The sequence below is a fragment of the Pyxicephalus adspersus genome, chromosome 4 (genome assembly GCF_032062135.1).
Source record: "Pyxicephalus adspersus chromosome 4, UCB_Pads_2.0, whole genome shotgun sequence".
NCBI classification, from domain to species: Eukaryota; Metazoa; Chordata; class Amphibia; order Anura; family Pyxicephalidae; genus Pyxicephalus; species Pyxicephalus adspersus.
This window is the reverse complement of record NC_092861.1, coordinates 30,175,159-30,196,642: the sequence shown is the minus strand read 5'-3', so window position 1 is coordinate 30,196,642 and position 21,484 is coordinate 30,175,159. Positions and strand designations below refer to the sequence as shown.

Genomic DNA, 21,484 nt, shown 5'->3' with positions numbered 1-21,484 from the left:
GGGCGTTTATATAAAAAAAAAAAAATATTTACATTTAAGGGTTGTCTACCCATTCATTTAAAGTAAAAATGTGAGTTTAGGTCTGCTTTAAATAGCTTTACTTTTTTTTTTAAGATTTCTATATCTCCTACATTCAATGCCTCTGTTTAAACTGTCCCCACAGGTTTTGTATACACAAATTTCCCATAGCTGGAATTGTCAGACTTTTCTCTGGACATTTAGCAGTAGAATGCACCCAGAACAATGTACCATTTTTAATAGGAGCGATTTTTATTAGACAGTGACATTCTGTTGATGAGAAGAGCAGATTGTTGTTTAAATGGTTAGACCCCGGTGGGTATGTTTTTTTTTTGTTTTTTTTTTTTCTTTTTCCTTCCAAAAAACTTAGCTCTGCTAATGTACCACTATTAGAATGGACCTCAACAATAGGTACCTGTAAAGCAAAAGCCATGCAATCACAGCAGTGTAGCCACATTGGGTAAAGGATGTCAACAACATAAGGAATTCAGGGATTAAGTCCTTCCTGCTAACAATCTGCATGGTAACATTCTGTTCATGAATGTCCGAACTTTGACAGCTAGAATCCAGCAATGTGCACAGCTGCTAATTGTCATTGGCAGCTGTCAGTGGTGGATTTGGTCCCTTGTAATGATTGGGAAACAATCTGAGAGGTACCCAGTCATGCGATCCCTATGTCAGCAATCATTAAGAAAACACATGGAAGCTAAAAGCTTCATTTGAAAGTTTTATCATTTATAAATGGAACTCTTTACTTTTTACACAGTTTTACACAATTTTCATAAGCCGGGTAGCAGCCCCAATATTGTGACCAATCTCCTCGGTAACCACCCAAAAACTGCCAGGTGGTTACTGAAAATTTCTGGTTGGTACACCCGCCTTAAAGGGGCTGGTAACATGTCGTCACCTGGTACACTTTGGTCCTAATTCATAATTGCTTTGCAGCTATTGCAGACTGTATAATAAATGGCATAAGTTGCTGAGTTTGCTTGCAGTGCCATGGACATGATCTGAGAATATAGAAAGAAACAAATCTGCTGCAAACTTATCACTCATGTAATAATGTGGCTTCAGCCTGACCAAGTGTGACCATGTGTGCGATGTTTAATGCCATGTGCTTGATGTGTTCTTTCCCTTCACTGATCTGTAAACCCTTTAGGTTGAATAAATTGCATTAGCCCGTAAGACAAAAACCAGGATTTTGTTTTTATAAATAGAAAGGGCAGCTGAAGGCTTTGTTGTAATCTCTGAAGTCCATGTGATTGAGTTTACCTGTTTTTCAGCCCCTGCCTTCTTACAAACCTCCTGACAACAGACCCAGTGTGCCCTGTATGTCAGTCCTCACCTTCCCCCAAGACGGACCATAAAAAAAAGCTTTTCATTCCGAAATTCCACATTACACTGTCAGTGTGCGGGCCTGACACACACAGCTTTGTGAGCCCCCTGTCTCTGGGACGGCTCCACCTCTCCATGTCACCAATTGCACAAAACTTGTGTGTAACTTTGTTTTGAAACTCATTTTTTTTTCTCTCCGTGTCTGTCCTTTGTTTATGTTAAATTATCACTGGTCATTGCAATTTTTTTTTCCTTACTAATAAATGTTATAAGTTCCTTATGTAATCATGTAAAGTCTTCTGGATTCTGTTATTCCAATCAACGAAATTGATGGGATTAATGTCTTTATGAATTGGCCAATGGGTTTATTTTAATTATACTGTGATCACTGCTAAATTTTGTTATATATTTATTAAAGGGTGTTCACCAGCAAAATACTAATGTGTTTCCCCTTTAAATTCAGGTCTTATGATTTCCCCTAAATCAGCCGGATTGGAACTTGCTTTCCGTAAAAGTGATAGGAGCTCATATGACGCCTATGTGAGAGCTCTTCATAGTTTTCTAACACGTAAGTATAGTCTGTTATACATGAAGTCTTACTTTAGAATTGGATTATAGGATATTCTATTGGACAAATGTCCATAGAGGATACTTTTTTTTAGGCTGCCAGTGATTACATTCTAAAAAATGATTGTTTGACAGGTTCTTTAGGGGCCCATTTAGATCTATACAGTTCATATATGCACATACTCTGTTGCTTATTTATGTCATTTGTTTCCGTGTGTTGCATTAAGGCAGCCCATTGAAAATAAAAAGGCCTGACAGCAAAGTATCCTTCTATACTAAAAAATAATGTAACACAATATCAGATGCATTGACGTTGTGTGTTGGGATGCCCTATTAAAAGCTCTGTACCTGGCAAAGGATAAAAATGTTTCCTACAGCCAACATATTGATTACATGATTAACTTTCGATGGCACCTCGACATTTATCCACTCCCTCTATTGCTGATGATCCTGCATATTTATAATATAAATGCAGATAAAGCAAAAATAATACAGCGTGTGAAAAGTTTTAAACTTAAAACCTTTTTTTAAACTTTAAACAAAATTAAATTTTCTAAAAGTTCACCTTGTGTATGATCATAACTTCACAGATACTATGGTGAATGTAGCAGACTTTGCAGCGTCAGTGCTGCGAGTTGTGTATTCTACAGAGTACTGTAGGAGCAGAACTGAAGCTGGTTATTAAGGTTTCACAAGACTTTTGCTGTGTTTATGGTGAAGCGGCCTAGAGATGAAATGGTTACATGTGCCTTTCTTAGACATGCTGTGATCAGAAGGTCACTTGTTCACTTCCCAGCAGGGCTGAAATGACCTTCTGTCCCGCAGAAGTGAGGCAGAAAAATATCTGCAAAGATTGCTGTTTTCCAGCATTGTACCTCTCATACTGATAGCAACATGTTTCTTTGTGTTCACAAATGTTCTTAAAGTGCACCTGTCACCATGTAGAGGAATAAAACGCATGGGTTAAACCAGAATTTGACTGATCTGTTGACTTGGAACAAAGGATTTTAGTTGTAACTCTTCAGTAATGATAGAAAAGTGCAGTCTGAATAAAGCACCACCTGTAAATGAAATGGACAAGTATGGCTGTCATAAGGAAACATGTCCGTACAAAATAAAAGTTAGTAATTAGCCAGTGACTATACCTTTTTCAGATGTGTAATCCATCTGTTAGTAAGATAAGGCTCCTCAACCATTATGGCTACTGGATATAGATTTCCTATAATGCTCAATTACTGTGAACACAACAAGAGTAGCGTTGGCAGCATAATATCAATTTACCGGGAGTGCCCCGCCAATTTGTTCCCCGATTTCATTGTTTCCTTTGTGTTTTCCAGCTTACAATGACAGCCTACAAGCCTCAAACTTGCAGTGCACGCAAGGCCGCTATTTTGATCAGGATGAAGAAGAAAAGAAGCAGTCCTGCCAGTTCAACAGGTCCTCTCTGGGACCCTGCGCTGGGCTGGAAGGAAATGAGTTCTTCGGGTACAATGAAGGGAGCCCCTGTGTGATTGTCAAGATGAACAGGGTATGCCATAAGTCTTGTGTTTGGTCCTCCATGTGAATATTGAGGTTAGCTGAAGTAGTGTGAGCCTCCTGTGGAAATAACTATCCGCTTTGTATAACAAACCAGTTTTGTATAGATCAGTAAAGGGTTAAAGCCTTTATCAGGTAATTCTTTGCTGTTTAAAGAGGTTTTACTTTATTTCCTATTCTAATGACTTCAGGAAGTTAAAGGAAATATCTCTACAAAGTAAACAAAATTCCCAAGATTTCCCTGGAAGATATGTCTCCATTAGAACCCCCCATATTACTCAAAGAAGAACTCAAAATGTAGACCACTCACTTTGTCTTAGTAACAATGATCGAACCCTTTCTCTACTTTTACATCAATAAATCATTTTAGGAATAGTGTTACAATGCTTACAATTTTATTTTGAATCTGGAGCAAAGTGAAGCCGGAATAGTGCTTCATAACATGAGGTATGGTTTCAATGTTAAACTGATAACCAAGCTAACCTGTTGCCAGTTTGCAGATCCATTTTGGTAATTGATCAGAAAGACAAAAACCTGATAAATATGTAAGATATCCAGCACTTTTCAGATCTGGGGTGGGTAAACCACTGGATCATGCTGGCTGTATCGAGTTTGCTTCCTTGACATGCACACTAAATGACCTGTGTGGTTTTAATTCATAGTTAAATCAAAAACCCCCAGAAAATCTTTAACACTCAGTCTAATAAGCCCATGTGTATTAAGCCTAAGAGCTGATTTCTTTCACTTCCTGTTTTTGTATCTGGGACAGGAATTTATTATGAATTGTGTGAGTAGACACACAGTACTTTAAAAAGAATCGTGATGGATGTTCTAACCATTCTCTACTTTATCCAAACCTTTTTTTTATGCTGTAGATTAATCTAAGGAGTCTATGATCTTTCAGATTAAATGTTGGGGTGAGAATGATAATTTTTAGAGAGTCTTTCACTCCGTTTGTTTCAGTGTTCAACCCAGGCATTTTTTAAGCTGGGTGGGAAGAAATTGCAGGCAGTTGCAGTCCCTGTATTATGGCCCAAATCTTCAGTAACCACCCAAAAACATCTGGGTGATTACTGAAATGTGACAGGTGGTGCACCCGGCTAAATGGGGCTGGGGAGAACGCGGTGTTTATTACATGATGACCATGTGTTATTACCGTATTGAATGTCATGTATTGCAATCAACTGCGCTGCAAAATCTCCTGTTTTTCTGTAAACTTACACCTTATCCTACAACCTTTTTTTTTTTTTTTTTTTTTTATTAGATAATCGGACTTAAACCGCAAGGAAACCCAAAAATAAACTGTACTTCTAAGGTAAGTATCATTTTGGTATTTAGCAAATCATGAATAGTGCCATCATTGCTGTGGCAGTTCCAAAAAAAGCACCATGAAATGGTTGTTCTGCCTGATATTTCAGTCACAGGTTATTTCTGGAGGTTTTCATCACCCACTTTCTTTTTAAGAGGCTCTTGTTTTTCAGTGCAGAATAGACAAATTAAAGCAACATCCTGACTGGTGGAGTTCTTCTTGAAACCTTTGAAAATAAGACTCTTGAGCTCTGTCCCTGTGGGTGATCAGATGAGATTATGGATCTGATACTTTTCTTGTGAGAGTATGTGGAGAATTCCCACAATGCCACAGAACACTGCTGGGGTGTACAGAACACAGCAGGGTCTGTTCCTGTGTAACAGGCTGTAAGCCAGCACCTTTTACCCCCTGTCACACAGTCACACCCTTACTCATTGCCCCACGTGTTTTGTTTTTCTTCAGGCAGCTGTAGCTGCGCTCGATTAACTCAGTTTGTGAGAGCAGCTGAATACACAAATCCACAATCATCCTCACAAACTATGGAACAAATGTTCATGAGTCTTGTCCCCTGTATTGCCTCTTCTGCAGGGTGATGCTTCTTGCTTGTAGGGTGTGCTTCTCCCATCCACTACACTTGGCCAGGATTTCTACTCTTGTTGTGCATGGATAAGTGCAACCATTAATAATGAAGCACTGTTTTTATCAAATCCTATTTATTACTATGTAAAAATCCTATTTTACTTTTTCATAATTGTGACTTTTTATAAAAACTTGTAAATGTGTCTTCTAGTAACAAATGGCAACCATTCAGAATTGATTTTTTTACTGGTCTGACTTCAGCACAGTAAATTTTTTTGTTTTTTTTTAGCTTTCGAAAAAAAAAAAATACTGGTCCATACTTTGACATTGGTAACTGCTAGAGTTTAACAGGGGAGGGATATTACTTGCTCTACCCTCCTACCTCTTCCCCATCTTTCTGGAAGTGCCAGTTATTTTGTACTACCTTATGGAAAGAAAGGATAGAGGATGGGAGAATTAGGAGGCAACACACTGTCACCAAACCTGAAAAAAGAAATGTACCCCTAATAAACACATTTATTTTTTTTATATGCATTTGTATGATAACTTTTGTATTAACATGCTGTCTATCCCTTTCTAGGTAGAAAATGTCACCCTGCAGTATTACCCTGAATACGGGAAGATAGACTTGATGTATTTTCCGTATTATGGAAAGAAAACCCACGTAAGTGACAACCTCTCCAGAGAAGGTTATATGATTCTTTCTTAACACTTGAAGCATTACTTTAGGTTTTCCTTTTTTATGTCAGCTCATTTTTGCCCTTTTTCTTTGTACATTGCCTTTTTTATCTGTAAGAATTTGATACCCTAGTTAGAAGGGGGAAAAAAATTGTCTTACCCAAAACCCGGCAGAATCTATGTATGTACTTTTATTTTAGCCCATAAATTATTCTGAAGTATTGGGTGCAAAGGAAACGGCAAAAACATTCCTTGGACAGAAGAGAATTGTTCACTCTCAACATAATTATTCTTTTGGTGCACATAACCTCTAAAATTTATCATAAGCATGGGTGGTCAGTCAGCAGTTGCCAGTCATGGATACATGGATTCCCTATCTGAAGGTTCACATTTGTGCCTTGTAATGCACTGGTTGCATTTGGGTATTTAGAATTGCAGTAAAATGTGTTCTCCAGTAACATAATAGTTTTCATTGATTTTTGATGAGGTTCCCAAGGTGAACCTAATTGGCTCTGCTGGAAAAGTCTATAAATTCAGTTGTCTATAGCTGCGGATCCTAATGATCATAATACCTGTTTTTCACTGAGTATATTCTTTTATTTTGAATTACACATATTTGGGTCAGGTTAGCTGATAAAATCCTCCCCCCCTCTAGATCTGTAATTGGTGAACCTGTTACCATTTTTGGAAAGCGATTTTCTGAACTAACCATTCTGTTCTCTCCTTTGCAGTTGCAATACGTGCAGCCTTTGGTTGCTGTGAAAATCACACCTTCCAATACTACCGGTACATCAGAGATAGTGCTAGAGTGCAAGATTTATGGCTCTCCTAACCTGAAGAATGAGGACGAGAGAGACAAGTTCCTTGGCCGAGTCAATTTTAGAGTCCAAATTAGCGATTAATACTAGGCAGCTAAACAGTGTCCAATTGAATACATTGTGTTTTTTGTTTTTCTTTTTTTTTTAATGTTATTATAATTTTTTTTTTGTTTTTTTTTTTTTTATTAGCCATACCTGCTTTTTGTAGGATTTGAAACCATCCGGGAAACCGATGTAAATGGCACATGATCCAGGGTAGCATAACAAGTGTGCTTCCAATCCAGACGATTTGTCCTCTTCTGTGCGGAGATATAGATGACATAAAGTCTTCTCTCACTCCAGCTCACAGGAGGTTAAATCTTCCCTTAAACACATCTCTTAGGCCCCACGTAGGGCCAGTTTACAAACCATTAAAATAAATAAATTATCGTTTCATATTAGGGGACCTGTAAATAGCTGATTCTGAACATTATACTGGTGGTGTTCGTCATATTTTTGATGTGATTTTATCCCTCCTCTCCCCCTCACCCGAAGCCCCCTCTGTGAGTGTTACAAAGCTTAATGTGTTGTGCTATGTAAATATTTAATTGATTTAACACTGGTTTAACGGTCATATCTCAAACGCCTACACAGTTTTAGGGAACAAAAATGACAAACAAGTGAATGGTACCTGACCAACATGTACAAACAAATATAAGGAATTAAAAATGATTAAAAACAAAAAAAAAGGAAAGATTTTATAACCTCTGCAAGAGTTGTGTGTCTTGTGCAGATGCCTTAAGTCCTGTATGAAAAAAGCAAAATAAAGTGGATTTTAAAGGTGGGAATTGGCGCTGTTGGATTTATTTTAAGTGTGCTCCAAACCTTAGGAGATTTAAACTATATGCATTACATTGTCTTATTTGTAATTTACTTTGGGAAACAAATGGGAGGGAAGTGTGTGTGTATGTATGTGTGTATATGTATGTATGTGTGTGTATGTATATGTATGTATGTATATATATATATATATATATATATATAGTATGTGACTCTATCATCACTTGCATATAGTCAGGCTTTAAAAGAGATCATAGATATTTGGCTAGTTTGCAGATGTGTTGGGGGGTATTTAGGATTAGACTGCTAATATTGTTATCAATAAAGAGGATGTATATAGCGCCAACATATTATGCAGTGCTGTATATTAAAGAGGGGTTGCAAATGACAGACAGATACAGACACAGGAGGAGGAGACCCTCCTCCTGAAGAGCTTACAATCTAGGGGATGGGAAAGTAAGACACAATAGGAAGGGAGATATGTAGTTGTTGGGTAAGTAGTGAGGATTTAGGAGACAGAGGAAGATGGGTAGGCAAGTTTGAAAAAGATGGTTTCGGAGTGTTCTTTTAAATGAGTCTAATAGGAGGAGGAAGACCATTCCAGAGAGTCGGGGCAGCTCTAGAGAAGTCTTGGAGACATCTGTGTGAGGAGGTTATGAGTGAGGAAGTCATTAGTAGGTCATTGGAGGAGTGAAGAGAGCGGCTAGGGGAGTATTTTTCTTTCAGGTCAGAAAGGTAATCTAATCTATAGCTATAGGCTGTCCTTTATGGCTGGGAGGAAAGGATGGCAAGGAAACAATTGTGAACATCGGTTTTCATAAAGAGGTACAGCAATATTGTAGATTCAAATCCAATTGCTAAAATATCTTGTAAGCTTTAACATGTATTGTAATCCTAAATCATTTTAAATCTGCACCTGTTTATTAAAATAACTGATAAACTTTTCATAAACTGTCTCCCTGTTGCCAAAGATGGACTAAGAATTAATCCCTAGGCAAGGTAGCAGCTTTTAAACATCCCCTCCCCATCTTTTTTATTGACGTTTAATAATGTCTGTGACAAAAAAAGCTTCTCTATTTGTATTGCCTATATCAGTCTGGTCTGATCCTTCCTATCAGATGCCAACTGCATAGACATTTAATTTCCTTTGTAAGGTGACAAGCAGGTGCACAGTTTAGCCAGCTTGTCTAAACCCCAGGTTTATGCCAGGGCAATGAAGGTTGTAGCTTGACCCTAGCTTAATTCTAGCACTGCCAGTTCTTATTGTCAGCCTCTCACCCTTGGTTGAGACTACAATTATGGTTGTCGCCTAGTTAGGGTTTGGCTAAACGATGTAAAACATTGTCTTGAGAAACAAATGTAATTTTAGAAAATGGCCTTCAAACTCTAGCTGCATTGAAGACACTGACAGAACCTTGCACAAAAAGTAGACCTCACTCAAAAAAAAGAAATCTACTAAAAATGTTTCTAGGAAAGGTTTGAAATGTTAAAATGCAAAACCAGAGCTTCTCTGTGCACTTCAGAAATCGGATTCCCTAGTTTCCTGGGAGACATTGGAGAGCATGATAATTATGTGCACAGACCTAAAAGCTATAAAGGCCTCATTTCGTATAAGTTATTGTAATTTTGTTTTTAGACAATCCATTATACATTATAATCCATTTACATTATACATATACATTTTAGTGGCCCAACTGGAAAAAAAAAACACAATAAAATGGTTATTGTAACGAGGAATGTTAATACTTGCCTTTCATGTTGCCCACATTGCTCCAATGAAAAGGAATCATCGTCTGAAGTCAGGAGCTGACACTTCTCTGGTTTCCTTGTAGTGCTCTATGGTTCCTCTTACCAACTTCCATATACCTGGTGATTCCTGTAATGATTTGAGGCTGAGAGTTGGTTGAAAACACTGAGCATTGTGGGAAACATGGGGATTTGATCTTTCTGGAAATGGTGGTCTCCCTGTAGACTTCAGGTGGTGATTCTTCATCAGCCCGGAGTGAGTGGCAGAAAAAGTGAGAATTGACTACTTTTCAAAAGCATTTGCTTTTGAACCAGCAAGCAGTTTTTTTGTGAGCCACCATTGCTATAGTCTGATTATAAATGACATTTGTATATATTTATTCTGATTGTATAAACAAAGTGACAATTAGCCCTGCCAGCAGTCCTAAATAGGGCAATGTCTGGTTTCCTCCAACAGGGAAGTGTATTCATTGTCTGAAACAATGGCAATCTGGCACCAAGGTTAGTGAATACATATGAAGGAAATTGCCCTTTGTTTAGTAGTCTATTCTTTCTTTCCTGTTCTTTTATACAATACTCTGTTAACCCCTTAAGTCTGAGAAACCAAGCCGCTCATGTGCTGCAACATTTACCATAACCCTTCTTTTACACCATGGATAAAGAAAACAATTTTGTTTCTTTTTAAAGAAAAAGGACAATTTATAACTGATGATCACTATGCTATAGCTACAGAAATGAACAAGAACCTTTGGAGTCCATACAACCTGAAGACCGTCAGTGTTCTAGATATACCAGTTAGTTTTGTTCATTTAATGAATGTAATTGTAAATGAGCCGCCAATCACTTCTACTTACCTGGTTGTTTTACTGCTACCGCCCCTCTGTTACAGATCAACAGATTTATTTGGGCACTGGAGTTTCTGATCATGGCAATAAGATAAAAAAAAAAACAGGAACCAGTGGCAAGCTAGAGAATGATTGTATAGTGAGAGAAAGGAGGAAAAAACTAATACTTTGGATTATACACGAAAACCAGGTCCATCTGGCAGCTATACCCAACACATTGAAATACACATACAGACTGATAATAGTTTTTATCGGCTGATCAAACCAAAACATTAAAACCACTGAAAAGTAGAATGAGTAACATTGATTTTCTCAGGGCACCCAAGAAAAGGGATATATTGGATGTCAGTTCTTAAAGGTAACGGCTAACATATTTGATAATGACATAATGAAGGATTTGCCCACACTAGCCCATTTAATAGCCTTTGAGTCAATTGTCCAATTACTTTTGAGCCCCTGAAATTAAGTGTATTGTGTAAAAAAAAGTCTTAAGTTTCTCACATTTGAATGCAATCTTTTTGTTCAACCCACTGAATTAAAGCTGAAAGTCTGCAGTTCAACTGAATCTGAGTTTCATTTAAAATTATTTGTGGTAATGTTCAGAACCAAAATTAGAAAAAAACGGTACACACTTATATTTACAATATAACACATACACTACCACTTATTTGTTTTGGTAGTTCCATGGACATTCGGAAATTCTGTAAATGTTGCTGTAAGGATTTTTTTTTTCAATCAGTTCTGCTCACCTGATTAATGCTCCCTTATATTATTAATATATCCACTACCATAAAATGTGTACCCTTTTATTAAACATATAAATAATTAAAATCGCTTTTGTGTATTGTACTATAAAAAAAAAAAAAAACACTTTTCGGCCTTGCTGTCCCAGGTGTTATCCCAGTGCGTCAATCTCTGTTTGAAAGAACACACCTTACCATTTCTGACTCAATAATTTGCCTGGAAATACAACTCTCCCCTATCTGGCTGGATTCTTGTAAAGCTATTCTGCTATATAATCCTTCCTGGAATTCTGCTTCCCACTGAAGAAAAGCATCAGCCAGCTTGTTCATTATGGCACTACGGAGTACTGATGATGATGATGATCTGTAGTACAGGAACTCCCAGCACCCAGAAATCACTTCCTAGTTAATATGACCCAGTGGAAACCTGGTTGGTCTGAGCTATACTCTCCTTTACATATTTATTGCTCTTTGCATTGTTTATTGAATACTTCTAGGCTGGATCTGCAGGGGTTATTATTTAGCTCTTTAGCTCTTGCTAGCGGGTTGCATTTTTTGGTATTGAGAACGTCACTTGTAAATCGGAAAGGTTGGTTGTGGGAAATGTAAGTAAATCATGACAAGGGGGGCAATCAAATTTTTTTTTGGTCTTCTACATTTGTTCTTGGTCAGTTATTGAAGCCAAGTGTTTAGCACCCCTATATTTTCTGCCATACTTCCTTTTATTACAGTAGAGATTGGTCACATTGGGTGTCCACCATGGCTTCCTATTTCCAATACCTTTGTGGCCATTCTGCTACAATGAACCAGACTTCTCACAACTTCCTTATTGAAGTGATATATGGCACTTATATAATCCCAGGTGTTCTTTTCTGTTTGGTTTTGGGGTACAATAGGTTTTAGTTTCTCCTGCCCGGGGAGGGTTTTAAGCACAATTTTTTATCCTAGGAGATATATTTTCTTTCCTATTAGCCTTACCTAGGATCTATTTGTGCCATGCTTTGTCACTATAGACTTGGTTGCTGTGGATTTTTCCATTTGTCATTCTCATCTCTGTAATATCATTCTGCAAGTACATACAGGGTACATTTTGATGACATTTTGTACATGTATGCTATGTTTTGTTTGTTTACTAGTAGATTACTGCATTTTAATAGTTGCTTCTCCTGAAGATAAGCAAATCACATTGAGCAGTGAGGCCCAAATATAGTCTATTTGCGGTCTCTACATATAGAAGATACTGCTGAGACTGCAATGTCTATATCAGAGTTTCCTTGGTTAAATTTAATTGGAAAATGTTATAATATGGATAAAAGGTAAGAAAATAATTTTTTTTAATGAATTCTGAGGATTATAATTGGCTGTACCTATAAAAACCCCTTTGTGTTCTCTTGTTGGGTTCATATAGAATACTCCTTTTACCAAGATTCATTAAAGAAGCACATAAATAGTATAATAGTATGGAAGAAATAAAGCAAATAATTTCATTACTAGAAAACACAGACTATTGTATTCTGTGTCCCAAAGGACTGTAGGTTGGGCACCCAGGTTTAAGAGATATGTAGTGGAGACCTGGCTTTATCAGGATATTTTTTGATCCCTTTACTGCCTACCCAGGCCAAATGCTGGGAAATCGGAATGGAAAAAGTTGCAAGAGCCGCAATACCAATAATGAACAGAAAACATGAAAACAAAAATATGTTTACTGAGATAAACATTTCATATGGTACATCATTTCTTGGAAAGATAATGAGCATTTACAGCATTAAATACAATGAACCCATTTCACTACCACATAAGCCACCAGTCAGACTTTTTCCTCAGTCCCTGGCAGTGATGGAGTCAATAGCATCATTTTATCACACACTGGCCATTAAAATAATCACACGGCTGCAGAGATATAAATATTTTAAACAAGCAGATCACAAACAACCCAAAAATTTAGCTTATGTCACCTGGCACAGAATGAAAGCTGATTTGGCAGAATTGTTTTTAAAATAATAAAAATAAAAAAAAAAGTTACATCCCCAAGTCAAGAGAAATTGGATGAAAGAAATGTATATCTCTTCCCTATAGTAGAAAGTGGCAGTTGAAGTCGGATTGACTGGAATGGGTGACGGAGCATTCGCCCCACTCCTTTTTTTTTATTTTTAATATTCCAGCCCAATGGGGCCAAGATAAACAAAAAAAAATCTGTGCTGCCCGCTATACCCAACATTCATTATTCTAGACTAAAGGGCTTGTATATGAAATATACCCATAACAATCAATCAGAATGCCTATTGAATAGCTTACCTCTGCATTGCAGAAATAAGATCTGGAAGCAGATTTATTGGTGCAGAAAATGTTGCATTTTCAAACCTGAGCTCCCAGGTTACTAAAAAAATAGAAGCATTTGAATGGTTGTTGAAAATAACATTAACCTTATATATACACAAGCCTTCATAGGTCTTATAGGGTTAAACAGTCACTTCGGGATTTATACAAAGGTCAATGCATGTTTTTAGTTTCGGATAAAGTAAAGGGTTAAAACCCATGTCGTGTTGTTTTTGATGGGGAGATTTCCATTTGTATTGTTTTGGTGACACAATGACAGTGAGAAATATTCCAATCTCCGATGTCACCTGAATATTTGTTCAAAGATTTCCCCTTGATATTTGATTTCATGAAAACTGCAAAATGTACAAGTAGAAACTTTGCAGTGGATCTAACCCTTCATATACTAAATTTATAAACCTTCTATGGTGGAGAATCTTCCAGGTTTATGTGTTTTCAATGGCAATGATTGATTCTCCACCAGGGAATGTTTCGGTAAATGTCTTTATAAATAGCCCCCTATATCTACATACACTTTAACAACCTGTGATGGGCTAAATTAATTAATTTAACTTAACCCAACATATCATTGGTTGCTAATAAATCATTTCGGTCTGATATATCAGGGGATATAGAGAGGCATAACTGAAAGGAACAAACAAGATTTCATATAGCTACAACTAAACCTTCTACCTTTACATCATAAATACAAAAAAATCGACTAAATACATAAGAAATAACAGATTTTTGGCTTTTAAACTAACTAAAAATAATATATTTTAAATTGTCAAGACTTAAATAGAAGGTGTTGTTCTTCGGTGACCTGCCACAATTTTAGGTGAGAAGATTGAGCTAGGTATTGTTTTTGGGCGTACTAATTAGAAGTTACCTAGGTTAGGTTGGACATACCCTGGATGATAATGATTTGATGAAGATTCAAGTATAACATCCCATTCACCTAGCACAGTGCACATGTGGAGTCTGTGTGTTCTTTGCAGGTGCATCACCCACTAGTGCAGGGATGTCAAAATCTACACAGAGGGCCGAAATTAAAAACTTAGACCAAGATGCGGGCCAAACTTGAAATTGAAAAAACAATCTCAATAGAAAGAAACAAGAACACATGAGAAGAGCATGCAGTAATATGCAGTAGATTGATCTAATTTTTTTAGATAAATTCTTTCTTCTTGTTTCTTCTTATTGAGATTAATTGTTTTACTTTGCCGGAGTATGCAATGTGAAACCAAATGATTCTCTAGGACAGAAAAACAATTAATATAGCAATATCTCTATGATAATTCCTGATTATTGAGCTTACCTGTCAGTATAAACTCCACGGGGTCCACGCAGGATGCTGTTCAATAGACACGAGTGATACTGCTACTACAATTCCCGGCATCACTTGCTTCTATAAAATGCGGGGCCACGCATAGGCTGAGAGGCTGCTCTCGTCTAGAGAAGCAAGTGATGCCGGGAATTGCAGTAGCGGCATTGTACTCGCGTCTATAGAACAGCAGCTTAATTTGAATTGCAGCTGGTTCGCCGTTACTACGGTTTGCAGTAGCGATTGGCCAGCTGCAATTCATATTCAGAATTCTTTTGAGGGCCAAAAAAAACGACGTGCCGGGCCAGAGTTTGCCACCCCTGCACTAGTGTAATAAAGCATTGGGTTGCCAATAAAAATGAACATCACCAAGCTATGGTAGCTTTTTTTAAAGGTCAGCTATTTATTTTGCTAGAACTGATGCCCATGAACTAGAATGATCAAAATTGAATCAACTATAGTAGCTTTAATTTTATTATTATGTGCAAATTGCCGTTTCTGTGATATTCTAAGTGGGAATATATTTTCTGATGTCATCTGTGTTTGTGACTCAGATGTTCTCACAGTCATGTCCCTGTGACTTATGACATCATTCACGTTACAGTTATCAGATTTCATTATGTTACTAAAACACAACAGTTTGTATGTGCTTCATCATTTTTTCATCAAATCTTTCTGAATTTCAATCCATGTATGGCCAACCTAACATCTGTGGTTAAACAGTTCATTTATATTAACTGAACCCCAGAAAGTTACCCACACATGGGTTGGGAGGACAGGTTGGAATGATGCTCCCTATGCAAGTTCATTGCGTCTCTTGTTTTCTAGAAAGATTAAACTCAATACGCATGGATTAGAATGCTATTTTCCAAAATATTGTTAGTTATTGCAATTGAGCTCAGCAGGACCTGAAAATTAGAGTCGCATGGGTCAAACTGAAGATACTGCAAGGCATACACAGCAAGGCAATGCAAAACCGGAGCAGTGAGACAGATTGTGTGACAAATTTACTGCAAGGTTACAGCTTTAGTCATAAATTTCTCCCTAAGCTGCTCTAAGGTTGCACTGGCACAGGATGAGACCTGACCGCAATTATGTCTTAATTGTGCATCTGTTTAGAGTGAAAAAATGTATCATCTCCCGTGGTTAATTTTATGCTATGAAAACAGTTCTACTAGGCTGCCCAGTTTTACAGAAGCATGGGTCACAAACAAACCATAAACCAGTTGCAGGGACTGTGCTGCATAAGAGGCAGTCCCGTCTGTGAACAATTGTGCCACTATTTAGCTCGATAAATGGCCCCCTTGTATTAAAGCTGGGGTCCTCAGCTCAGGCCCTTGAGGGCTTGAAATGCAATAAAACACAAAACAAAACCTTAAGGGTCATTTACATTTGGTTGCACATTCATTTTGACTGCCTAATGCACTAAAATAGGTGCATGGGTTAATTAGATCTACACAATGCAGGTGATACTGTGCATTTTGCTGCAGCACAGGTGCATTGGGTGCCAGTCTGAAGCAATGGTACACCGAGCACTAACACACCTTATGCATGTCACCCATCAATCCAACCTAAATTCACATGGCTGAAAAGTCAATATTCGTTAAAAATGGCACGGTTATATTCATTTATACGTTGAAACACTATGCTGGATCCAGGCATGAAAGTCTAGGAATGGAAGCTTCTATAAGAGATCGTACATACAAAAAGATATTGATAAGACAGAATAAGTCCAGCAATGGGGACTGCAGGAACTTAATCTTTGCAGACTTGAGGAAAGAAAGGAAAGCATAATCTAAACCCTTAAATACTATATTGGTGTAGATACAGTTCAGAACAGTATTTTCAATATCAAGTCAAGATCAAGAATGTGAGAACATGACCTCAAGCAAGCAGAAGGAAAGATCAAACCAACCTTAGTGCAGAACTTATTAGATGTTTAGTGCAGACTTCCAGCAGAGGTAGTTAGTCAACTGTAGGCCAATTTAAATATGCTGGGGACAAAAATATATCTATACTCAAACAAAAATGTAAAAAAAAGCCAAACAAAAAAAACAAATCAGAAATACAAAAAAATAAAAAATAAAAGGGAAAGATTGGATGGACTACTTTGTCTTTTTCTGCTGTCACTCTACCATGTATTCTCCCCATAATGTGATTTGTCTTGGCATAGTGTCAATTATGAAAATGTCGGCTGGCAAGTCACGAATTTAAAACCTTCATGCAGCAGCGTTCTTGTATGTCCCCTGAACTCTGCCTCGTCAAAATGGCTGCTTCAGTTGTGTGCCACATAGACAAAATGCACTCTCACACCCTTTATTTTAACATAAAAAAAAATAATTTTTCCATATTTGTTAGTTGATGACTGTATTGTGAAGATCCTTTTGGAACACTGCTGAAAATGGTGTTTCGACCATTTATCTCCACTTTTCTGATGCAAGACAGCTGAAATATTTTATGATAAGTCCTCCAAAAAGTAAATAATTCCATTGGCATGAAACTTGCTTATCACTTTTTTGGCTTTTTGTTACCCTTAGGATATCCCTCCGGCTAAGGACAAGGCTGGCTAAATGGGATGGATAAGGAAATTGCATGGGATAAAGGAGGGGATTTGCCTTTCCAGCATCAAATTATTTTTGAAGCTGAAGGGTCATTTACCCTCCTACATCAGCACACAACAAAATTATTTTTGGGAGGACTTACCCTTGAAAACAGAATTTATCTGAAAGTCTATTTTTACACAGTTAGCAAAAAGAAAGAACTGTCAATATAATTGGCCATGGCAGCATCATCTTCCCTTTTATACATCAACAAGAATGATGCTAAAACTTGTTTGAGTTTTAGGTAATCCGTCTGCCAGAAATATGCTTTTTCCTTATTTCTGCAGCATTCCGTACATAGCAGCATGTATTCCACAAGTCTTTAAAAGGCATTTTGCCAAACGCATGTAGATGTTCCGTATCACTGGAGTGGCCTTGGGCTTGTGATAGGAAATTAATAAGTCATTGCTGCAGCATTTATATCTCAGTAGCAGTGGAAATCAATCACTTCAAATACCCTGCATTTGATCCTCTTAGATTCAGTCCAACAGACAAAACCTAGCAATGTTGCTGGTGCAGTCTAATCATTGCTTGGCAATCAAGAGGCCATCTTAAAGTACTTCACATATATGACTATGTCCACTGCTCCTTTTTTATAGATCAACATAAGTCTGTGATCACTTGTCATTCATCAAAGTTGCGCTGGAAGACGAGACTAGGAGCACACGCTTACATATAACTTCCCACGTGTGCACATCATACAGCCATGTTACTCCAGAGAGGAAGAATCGTCGTCATCGTCCTCTTCATCGTCAAATGAGCAAGGGGTTTCTCCCCGGGATTCTGTGTAATGGGATGTTCCTGAACTGGAGTGATGGCTGCTGTTTGTCAGAGATACTTCTGTCTCGAAAAATAATCCTGGATTCACGCTGTATGGAGATAGAAAGAAAAATGAGAAAATGGACACATATAGTCTATAAATGGGGGGAAAAATAATTTATGAAGTTAGTCTTGATAGGAAACCAATTGATGGGAGGGTTATGTGGTGTCAAGTGGCTGCCACTAACCATATTCTAATACAGTGTTTCTTCACTAGGGATATGTGGAAACCTAAGGTTGCTAAGGGTTCCTTGCGCAATGAACAATGTGTGCTTTACAGGTCAGTAAGTGACACCAATGATCTTTTTGGCATTCTTCCCAATGGCCAGCAATATAAGAGGCATTCTTCCCACTAACCACCACACTGTGTACTGTGACCTGTGTCGATATAGTAATTATACCAGGGGTTCCCTGCGCACTCGAAAGTTAAATCAAGGGTTCCCCTATTTTAAAAAGAAGGGGAACGGCCGTTTTAATACATGGAGAATAAAGGAGGTCCAGACACTGGTCTCAGACACAAGCAGGTTCCTGGGTCCCCAGAATCCTGAATCGTCTCCCTGCACAAGGCTCCAATCATCAGTACTCTAACTGTATGCAGAGGGACATGTCAGGGACTGCTCGATTATCTGGGTCATTGTAATGAATGTGAGAGCAACAGCCCTTATTCATGTGTAAATGTATTTTTGTACAAAACCACACCATCAATTACACACACATTCAACTTCTAAATTTAACAGTATTTCCTCGAATTCTTTATTCTTTCCATAGCCATCATGTAACCAACGGATCCCCACCCAACACATAATCTTTATTAAGATGTACAATGGGAAGCCTGAGCAACACTTTTTAAATATCCATGTGCTACAGAATGGCATAATGACAGTAACACAAAATCATCTTTTCAATCAATCAATTCAGTAATAATGAACTAATTAAGGTTCACCTAATATTCTTCTTTTTTTTTTTTTGTTTTAGAGAGGTATAAATGTATAATCAACGATGTGCAAGAAGCACTAAAGCCAACTTCACATGTTACAAATTAATGAATAACCCCCTTTTGCCTGACCCATTTTCCTGCTGATCCTATTTTTACAAACACTAATATTACATTTTTTCATTTTGTTCATTCATTTTTTTAGTGTATCTCAGTGTATTTTAGTGTTCTTAAGCTTTGCATAAGAACTAATTGTAATGTCACTTTAAACAGGATAAATATAGAATAAAATGCATAAACAAAAGGGGAGTTAAAAAAAAAAAAAAGATTAGGCCCGTATTTTTTTGTACCCCATCCCTAATATATGTTGCAATTAAATAAAACATTTTTTGTATAAAAAAAAAAAACACATTTATACATCTGGCAATCTGCAAGATATCCAAGTTCCATTATTTTGTAACTTAACAAATGAACAGATAGTGGTGAACACCAAAGGCCCCAATAGAGACAAGTGGTGTCTATTTCTAACACCACAATCAAAATAAATGAGCTGTGTACACCACTACTCTATTAGAGTGAATGGAGTCCCTGTTCACTACTTTAGATAATTATGGCATGCCAATCATGCCAAGCGCTGATCACCACTGTAAAAAACCTGACTCTCCTTGTAGAAATCAGGCATAATAAATATGATTATCAAAGTTAATAAACTGGAAAACAAAGAAGTGGCATTTCAATAGGCTAGATATGCCTAAACCATACCTGGATTGTGAATAAATATTAGAACTAGCAGCGGTTACTGCAGGGCATTGTGTTGTATTGAAAGTTAGACCTTGTTCCACCCAGGAGTTCCCTGTGGCCATCTCTGTTAGACAAAACAAAAATACACCGATTATCAAACATCTTCCAAGCATGAAAAATATACACATTTTTAACCAGAAATGTCTTTATGTTGGTTTTGTATCTCTGTCATCTGTAATTCCAGGCTAAGTTGGGTCCATGTATTATTCAGGCTTGACAACTTGGCTGTATCTAGAACCCCATCACAGTTACAGATAATATCAAATGGCTTCCAGTGGAGGCCCTGCAACCTTCTGGATGTTTAGTGGGAATATCTTAAACAGATAGCATGTTGTTGTGAGAAATTGCTGGCCTTGGCCTAGTCTGTAGTAAACACACACAAACATATCTGTTGATGAGAGATGCTCTGCATCATTATATCACAGCTGCTGCACTAAGACTTTCTTTCTTTTAACTAATAATATTTTTGGCAATGAACTTAGTTGAATCTAAATCCAGCCACATTTCACGAGGCTCTACATGGCCCATCGATCTAAACTCTATGAAATGTCTCATATGTTTTAGAACTTTTACCCATTTAAGGTTTGTCATTACAAGCAAGAAGAACATTTCTATATCTGGGTGTTCTACCCCTTTAACATGGTAGTACTTTCTTCAATATATATGAATGGGATTTCCCTATTGGAACTGGTTGTTCTCACCGATCAACAGGAAAAGCCCTTTCATTAAGAAGAAATGTCACCTAGGAGGCAATGAATAGCAGGCCCGGTGTTTAATATGCAGAATGAGTTTACTTCCAGCTCTGCCCCTTCCCACACACAATGTCCGTAGCCTAAAGGAAGCCCCATTTCTTCTTCTTTTGGATCCTTAAACAAATCCTAAACTCAGCCCACTTCCCTGTAACTCTTTCAGGCTTTCCAACTAACCATCTGCTGGGGTGAATTGTATTACACTTTACAGGGCTGCAGGCAGTTTTATGAGCAGGTGACTATATCACAGAGAAAAGTCTGAGAAATGATGGTGACAAATGTGGTTCATTTTACTTATTGAGACCATTTGTAAATGTGATTTATTTTATAAAATGAATATATAGGCTTTGACAGTGGTCCCCAACCTTTTGCAGGTCGCTGACTACTAAATGCAGTGACTCTGGGCCGCGCATGCATGGGGAGCCGTGTGACACTCAAAGGGGAAGAAACTTCCCCCCAGAGTGATGTCATGATGCCAGAACCCATCCGCTTTCCCATCGCTGATCTGAGCCTGTCTCTCTGAACCGCCCTGAGCCTGCAATGTCTCCAGAAGATGTGGTCCACGGCTCTGCCCGGTGCACCCCCCCACCAAGTGTGGTCCTTTTTCCGATCCCACTGGTGGGTGCAGCGGCTCACCTGTCAGACGGCCACGGCCCACTAGTGGGCTGCAAACGGGGGTTAGGGATCTCTGCTTTAAAATGTGATTGAGTTGAGTAATGTGATTGAGTTTACATATACTTTAAAGCAGCAGTCGCCAACTGGTGGTCCACGAACCACTGGTGGCCAGCGAGACGGCTGCGGCCCACTAAGACCGGGGGTTGGGGACCTCTGGGCTAAAAATGACTTTAAAGCACTGCATAGTTAGTCCTACTCTTTAGGAGTTCTTGGTCTGGGGTCAGCATTTCACCCAAAGAAACTGCTATGATCTTTATTCTGCGGCCTCCAAAC

The 21,484-nt window shown here is 37.9% G+C and overlaps 2 protein-coding genes across 5 annotated transcripts in view; one reads left to right on the top strand and one right to left on the bottom strand.

Moving 5' to 3' along the window:
• Nucleotides 1–7,663, top strand: part of ATP1B3 (ATPase Na+/K+ transporting subunit beta 3) — a 32,074-nt gene extending 24,411 nt beyond the window's left edge. The window contains exons 3-7 of the mRNA XM_072407666.1: nucleotides 1,817–1,921; nucleotides 3,258–3,448; nucleotides 4,721–4,771; nucleotides 5,925–6,008; nucleotides 6,754–7,663. Of these exons, the coding sequence (XP_072263767.1) occupies nucleotides 1,817–1,921; nucleotides 3,258–3,448; nucleotides 4,721–4,771; nucleotides 5,925–6,008; nucleotides 6,754–6,924 (602 nt within the window). The 3' untranslated portion in view covers nucleotides 6,925–7,663. The remainder of the gene's footprint in view (nucleotides 1–1,816; nucleotides 1,922–3,257; nucleotides 3,449–4,720; nucleotides 4,772–5,924; nucleotides 6,009–6,753) is intronic.
• Nucleotides 7,664–12,678: 5,015 nt separating this feature from the next.
• Nucleotides 12,679–21,484, bottom strand: part of TFDP2 (transcription factor Dp-2) — a 53,442-nt gene continuing 44,636 nt past the window's right edge. For all 4 annotated transcript variants that reach the window (XM_072407663.1, XM_072407665.1, XM_072407664.1 and 1 more), the window contains 2 exons: nucleotides 19,749–19,851; nucleotides 12,679–18,102 (listed from right to left, as the gene is read on the bottom strand). In XM_072407663.1, the coding sequence (XP_072263764.1) occupies nucleotides 17,943–18,102; nucleotides 19,749–19,851 (263 nt within the window). In that variant the 3' untranslated portion in view covers nucleotides 12,679–17,942. The remainder of the gene's footprint in view (nucleotides 18,103–19,748; nucleotides 19,852–21,484) is intronic.